Raw genomic sequence first — 6,863 nt, forward strand, 5'->3', positions numbered from 1 at the left:
CCAGCGCTCTCCACCCGCACACACAGCCTGCAGCTCCGCTCCAGCGCTCTCCACCCGCACACACAGCCTGCAGCTCCGCTCCAGCGCTCTCCACCCGCACACACAGCCTGCAGCTCCGCTCCAGCGCTCTCCACCCGCACACACACCCTTCAGCTCTGCTCCAGCGCTCTCCACCCGCACACACAGCCTGCAGCTCCGCTCCAGCACTCTCCACCCGCACACACACCCTTCAGCTCTGCTCCAGCGCTCTCCACCCGCACACACACCCTTCAGCTCTGCTCCAGCGCTCTCCACCCGCACACACACCCTTCAGCTCTGCTCCAGCGCTCTCCACCCGCACACACACCCTTCAGCTCTGCTCCAGCGCTCTCCACCCGCACACACACCCTTCAGCTCTGCTCCAGCGCTCTCCACCCGCACACACACCCTTCAGCTCTGCTCCAGCGCTCTCCACCCGCACACACAGCCTGCAGCTCCGCTCCAGCGCTCACCACCCGCACACACAGCCTTCAGCTCTGCTCCAGCGCTCACCACCCGCACACACAGCCTTCAGCTCTGCTCCAGCGCTCTCCACCCGCACACACAGCCTGCAGCTCCGCTCCAGCACTCTCCACCCGCACACACACCCTTCAGCTCTGCTCCAGCGCTCTCCACCCGCACACACACCCTTCAGCTCTGCTCCAGCGCTCTCCACCCGCACACACACCCTTCAGCTCTGCTCCAGCACCCTCCACCCGCACACACACCCTTCAGCTCTGCTCCAGCGCTCTCCACCCGCACACACACCCTTCAGCTCCGCTCCAGCGCTCTCCACCCGCACACACACCCTTCAGCTCTGCTCCAGCGCCCTCCACCTGCACACACACCCTTCAGCTCCGCTCCGGCGCCCTCCACCTGCAAACACCACTCCCCCCTCAGTGCTGCGGGGATCCTAGCGCCAGGGCTGCCTCACAGGTTGGAAGGCACCTCCAGAGGTCACCCAGTCCAACCGCCCTGCCAAGATTTGCTGTCTACAGCTCCCTGAAGGGAGGTTGTAGCCAGGTTGGTCTCTTCTCCCAGGCAACCAGAATCAGAACAAGAGGACACAGTCTCAAGCTGTGCCAGGGGAAGTTTAGGCTGGGATTAATGAAGGGAAAAAAACACCAGCAAGCCAAGGCAGGCAGAGCTTCCCAGAAATAAATAGTTCCTACCCCTGAGGACCAGAGGGCTGGAGCTGCTATGCTGTGAGGACAGACAGAGAGTTGGGGTTGTTCAGTCTGGAGAAGAGAAAGCTCCAAGGAGACCTCATTGTGGCCTTCCAGGATCTGAAGGGGGCTCCAAGAAAGCTGGGGAGGGACTTTTGAGGGTGTCAGGGAGGGACAGAACTGGGGGGGGATGGAGCAGAACTAGAAGTGGGGAGATTGAGATTGGCTGTGAGGAAGAAGTTGTTCCCCATGAGGGTGGTGAGAGCCTGGCACAGGTTGCCCAGGGAGGTGGTGGAAGCCTCATCCCTGGAGGTGTTTGCAGCCAGGCTGGAGGTGGCTGTGAGCAACCTGCTGTAGTGTGAGGTGTCCCTGCCCATGGCAGGGGGTTGGAGCTGGCTGAGCCTTGAGGTCCCTTCCAACCCTGACAGTTCTGTGACTCTATGATCACCACCCCCAGCATTTTCCATGTTGCAGCTCCACACCCTCTGATCTTTCCTCAAGCAAAACAGGACAGTGCAAAGGCAAAAGAAAAGTGGGTTCCCACCCCCGCCCCAATCAGGCTGCCTCATAGCCTGAGCTTTCACTTGCCATTACCTCCTGCAGAGAACAGAGAGGAGAAATGGAGAACAAATGTCTCCACTGAATGAGCCTTGACAAAAACAACAACTTTTGAATGCAACATTCAAGCAGCTTGCACCTCAGGACAAAGAATTGGCTCTCTCTGACCCCATCACATTGGAACTGGTTGGCCAATTTCAACCACATCTGGAAGAGGGTTAGGAAATGCAAGGACCAAGTTGTTTCTTCCCAAGAAGCTGTGAGAAGCAGCAGCTCCTCCATGGGAATGTCCTTATAGAATTGTTTTGCTTGCAAGAGACCTTTAAGATTGAATCCAACCTTCAACCTAGCACCACCAAACCCTGGCCCCAAGTACCATGGCCACAGGTTTCTGGAACACTTCCAGGGATGGGGACTCCACCACCTCCCTGGGCAACACATTCCCTGGGCAACATATTCCAGGGAGGACCTCCAAGGAAGAAGATGAACACAGCCAAGAGGAAGATGACCTTGTGAACACAACCTAACTAAGACAGCAAGAAATTCATGCAGGAAAGCCTCTGCTGCTGACTTTGGGGGTGATTTTCCTTTAACTCAAAGCCTACTCTGGTCCCTTGCCAACACAGTTTGATGCATGGGGCAAAAAAGGGTTTACTTCTTGCCTCAAAATCCCATCCTGGAGCTCACAGCCATTGCAGGTTTGAATTGTGGCATGTTGGAGCTCTTCTGTATGGTTCTACCAGACAACACCTCCTTCAACCCAGGGTTCCTAGGAGGTTGCCTCCACAGCTGCTGAGGCTCCCAGGGAAGGTGAGATGGCCTCCAGCATCCCCATGGTGTTTCTGCATGGGTCAACTAATCACCCCCACACCAAGCACAGGTCATCCTGGAAGAGCATCATCCTGCTGGGACACAGACTCCCAAAAAATACACAGCAAAGGCTGCCTTTGAGCTTCCCACCTCAGCTCCCAAGCCATCCAGATCACACTGGATGGCAGCACAACCTGATGGTATGTCAGCCACTGCTCCCACTTTGGTATCGTTAAGGTTGCACTAGGTGATCCTTGAGGTCCCTCCCAACCTGGCATTGATTGACTCATCAGCAAACAGGCTGAGGGTCCACTCTAGACCTTCCTCCAGATCACCACAGGGACTGTGTCAGAGGAGGTTGTGTACCTCACTCATGAGCTCAAGCAGAAGTGTTAGGGAGGTTCAGCTCTGTGGGGAGCTCAAGCAGAAGTGTGAAGGAGGCTCAGCTCTGGGGGGAGCTCAAGCAGAAGTGTGAAGGAGGTTCAGCTCTGGGGGAGCCCAGTTGAACACCACCACAAACAGCATGGAAGGAGAGGAAGAGGTGGCAAAGTCAGCACAGGATCTGGCTTTGGTTATTTGAAGGCAGAGTGCCAAGGCTGGAGAGCTCTGAACCCAAGTTTAAGAAGGGAAATGTCATTTAGTAAAGCCCAAAGAGGAACAGATGCTGGGATGGCAGCTCAGGCCTCTGGATACCACAGGCAGGCCAGGAGGAAGATGAAGAGAGCAGACAGCTCCTGCAGGCACAGGGCTGGTGGAGCCAGCACCTCTTCCTAGCAGGGACTCTCCAGCTTCTAAGAAAAGCTCTTTTTCCCCTCAGGAGGGAGATAAGCAGAGCTCCTTGTCTTCTCCTGCTCCATCTCCACAAAAATCTGGAGAACTTGCTGTTTTAGAGAACTTGTGTGGAAGCTGCTTTGACAGCTGCCCAAGGCAGTTCAGAGCAGGCAGAGCCACTCTCCTGATGTCCCCAGAGTGGGACTACAAACAGATGGAACTTGTGGATGCCAAGAGACAAAAAACATGGGGGGAGGGGGAGTCTATATTCAGCAAATGTAAGTCACAAGTCACCCTGAAAGCCACATCAGCTATGAAGGGTTCCTCCTGCTCTCCACGGCTGATGAAACAGAGACTGCACTGGCACTGCATGGGCTGGGTTGGAAGGGACCTTGAAGATCATCCAGTTCCAGCTCCCCTGCCACGGGCTGGGACACCTCCCACCAGCCCAGGTTGCTCAAGGCTGTCAAACACTCCTGATGTTTGCTGACTGTTCCACTGACCCCAGACCTGCAGCCAAAGTCCCAAGTGTCACCTGAACCACACCACCGCCCCCAGCTGCGCTGCCACAGCAAGGGGCAGCCCCGAAGGGTGGGTGTCAGGAAGAAAGTGGCCTGGGATAGGACAAGGGGCATGAAGAAGAGTGCTGCCAGCAGGTCAAGGGAGGTTATCCTCCCCTTCTATTCTCTCCTGGTGAGACAACATACAGAATATTGTGCCCAGCTCAAGAGGGACAGAGAATGGAGGAAGAGAGTCCAGCAGAGGCTATGAGGATGATGAAGGGACTGGAACATCTGTCTGCTGTCTGCTGGGGAAAGGCTCAGAGCCCTGGGGCTGGTTAGCCTGGAGAAGAGCAGCCTGAGAGGGGATCTGAGCAATGTGGGGGCAGGTGTCAAGAAGCAGGGGCCAGGCTCTTGCCAGTGGTGTCCTGTGATAGGACAGGGGGCAATAGGCACAAACTGGAACCCAGGAAGTTCCACCTCAACATGAGGAGAAAATTCTGTACTGTGAGGGTGCCGGAGCCCTGGAGGAGGTTGTGGAATCTCCGTCTCTAGAGACTCTCAAGACCCATCTGGATGTGCTCCTGGGTGCCCTGCCCTAGGTGACCCTGCTTTGGCACGGGGGTTGGACTGGGTGCTCTCCAGAGGTCCCTCCCAACCCCGACCATCCTATGGTTCCACGACTTCAGCTTTACCACTTGGGAGAAAAAAAGTTTCCATCACTGCTGGGTTTTGCATCAAGGAAAAAAAAGGCAAATTGTGAGTCCTACAACGAGCCACAGTAGGAAACCTGCCCTCAGCCAAGGACACCACACATCTCACTCCTTGCTGTGCCTACCCAGTGCTTCAAACCAAGCCTGCATTTCCTACTACCCTGCTCCTGCAGGACCAGAACGTTTCCCAGCACTCTGCACACCCACAGGCCGGCACAACCCTCGTGAATGCCATTCACAAAGCAGATGAACACAGAGCATTGTCCATTCTGGAGCACCACCAAGCACCTGGCAAAGCCTGGTCCACAGCAGGGTCAGCCCTCAGCCTTCACCCACGCTAACAGCTCGGGACAAGCCTAAACCGAGAGCCTCGCTGCGGCGCTGTCAAGCCGGCACAGGTTTCACAAGGGTTTAATTGTTTCCCTGTGACATTAAAACCAAGCAGGTAGAAGGAGACCTGCTCAGAACCTTCCTCCAAGTATGACAGGAAAGTAGCTCCTCCAACCTCCAGCAGCCCCCAGGAGCGATACCATAGCCCCCAACCCATGATGTAGGATGGGCTTTAGGTTTACTTCAGTCACACGCAGATCTCTGATGGCTGCTGGTGCCCCTGCAGAAAACCCTCTTCATTAGCTCACTCTCAGTAACCACAGCTTCCTACTAGAGCAGGGCACCTTCATGTCTTGGCTAGAGTTGGGTGCAACCACCCCAAAATAAGAGCAGACAGAGCCACTCTCCTGATGTCCCCAGAGTGGGATTACAAACAGATGGAACTTGTAGATGCCAAGAGATAAAAAAAATGGGGGGAGGGGGAATCTATATTCAGCAAATGTAAGTCACAAGTCACCCTGAAAGCCACCCCTCAAGAGCAGCCCTGGCTGGTGAAGAAGCCTGTGGCCAGGGGAGAGCGTGTCAGAAAACTTCAGTAGAGACCAACCAAGCCCCAAAAAGTTCCTCTCAGAGCCACATTTTCTTGCAAAGAAAGTTTTTATCCTACTACAGAAGCTGCCTGAGCATCTCTGGAGACATTCAAAACGTGCCTGGATGTGTTCCTGTGTGACCTTCTCCAGGCAAATCTGCCTTGGCAGGAAGGGACTTGGACTTCATCTCCAGAGGTCCCTTCCAACCCCTACTGTTCTCTATCTTGCCGGATTTTTGGTTCAGAAGTTGGATTACTAACAAAGAACCCTCAGCTTCAAACTTCCCAAGGGCCTTGGAGTCATTTTGGCACGAAAGACCTACATCAGCATGCACCTCCTTTGCCACTGCCACCGCAAACCGGGCACAGGGTGATGCCGAGGGAGCAGAATGATCCTGGGGGGAGTCACCAGGAGGGGAATCCTGGGGGGGAGAAGGGGGAAGCCACCGGCACGGGGAAAGAAGTGGAGAGCCACCGGGACGGGGGGATCCCGGGTCGGGAGAAAGAGGAGGGGGGAGCTACCGGGACGGGTGTATCCCGAGTCGGGGGTGAGGGGCGGGAAAGAGAAGAGCCACCGAGACGGGGGGAAGCCGGGTGGCGGGCAAAGGAAGAGGGGAGCCACAGGGACAGAGGGATCCCGGGGAGAGTCAGCAGGGTGAGGGCTGGTGGGGCCAAGCCTGCCCACTCCCATGTCAATGGCAGGAGGCCACCTGCCCCCCGGGCCCATGGCCGCCCTCGGGGATGCACTACCCGCGCAGCGCGGCTCGCCGCCGGGGACGGCGCCAGCCCTGCCGCGGGGTCGCTCCGCTTCGCTTTTAACACCCCCCCCCCGGAGGCAGTGAGAGCACAGGACAGCCCCAGGCGAGCCGAGCCACACCACAAGGCACCATTCCACCGAGCCAAATCAAATCGAGAAGCTGCATGGTGCCCGAGAGCCGGCTGGGGGTGCCGGGAACGCGGGCAACCGACCTGGCAAGCACCGACCGCCCAGACCACCTCCGCCCCGGCCCCGCTCCCCAGCTCCCCCCCCGGCCTGCTCCACGCCGCAGGGCCACCCACGGCCCCCCGGGAGAAAGGCAGGGCCCGCCGCGGCCATGTGCCCGCCAGCCCAGGCGGCAGGCAGGCCGAGCCGAGCCGGGCCGGGCAGCAACGGCACAAAGCGGCCGTCAGGCCCCGGCGGGCGGCGTCCGGGCGCCGGGAGCTCGGCGACACTGACCTTGGCGTCTCCGTTGCAAAGGGCCATGGGGGCTGCCGGGGCGCCGAGCCGCCTCCGAGGGCGAGGAAGGGAGCCCGAGGCGGGGAGCGGGAAAAAAAGGCCGCGCAAAGCCGCGGCCGAGATGAGCTAATGCCGCCCGGCTGCGCCTCCGCCGCGGGGAGGAGGAGCCGGCCCCGCTCCGGCGGAAAGGGA

The 6,863-nt window shown here is 58.0% G+C and overlaps 1 protein-coding gene across 1 annotated transcript in view; it reads right to left on the reverse strand.

Moving 5' to 3' along the window:
- GMPS (guanine monophosphate synthase) overlaps positions 1 to 6,824 on the reverse strand; it is a 40,567-nt gene extending 33,743 nt beyond the window's left edge. Inside the window, exon 1 of the mRNA XM_068144866.1 lies at positions 6,672 to 6,824. Within this exon, the coding sequence (XP_068000967.1) occupies positions 6,672 to 6,698 (27 nt within the window). The 5' untranslated portion in view covers positions 6,699 to 6,824. The remainder of the gene's footprint in view (positions 1 to 6,671) is intronic.
- Positions 6,825 to 6,863: the final 39 nt, after the last annotated feature.

The sequence above is a fragment of the Melanerpes formicivorus genome, unplaced genomic scaffold (genome assembly GCF_026170545.1).
Source record: "Melanerpes formicivorus ecotype bairdi unplaced genomic scaffold, bMelFor1.0.p_v2 SCAF_12, whole genome shotgun sequence".
Classification (NCBI taxonomy): Eukaryota; Metazoa; Chordata; class Aves; order Piciformes; family Picidae; genus Melanerpes; species Melanerpes formicivorus.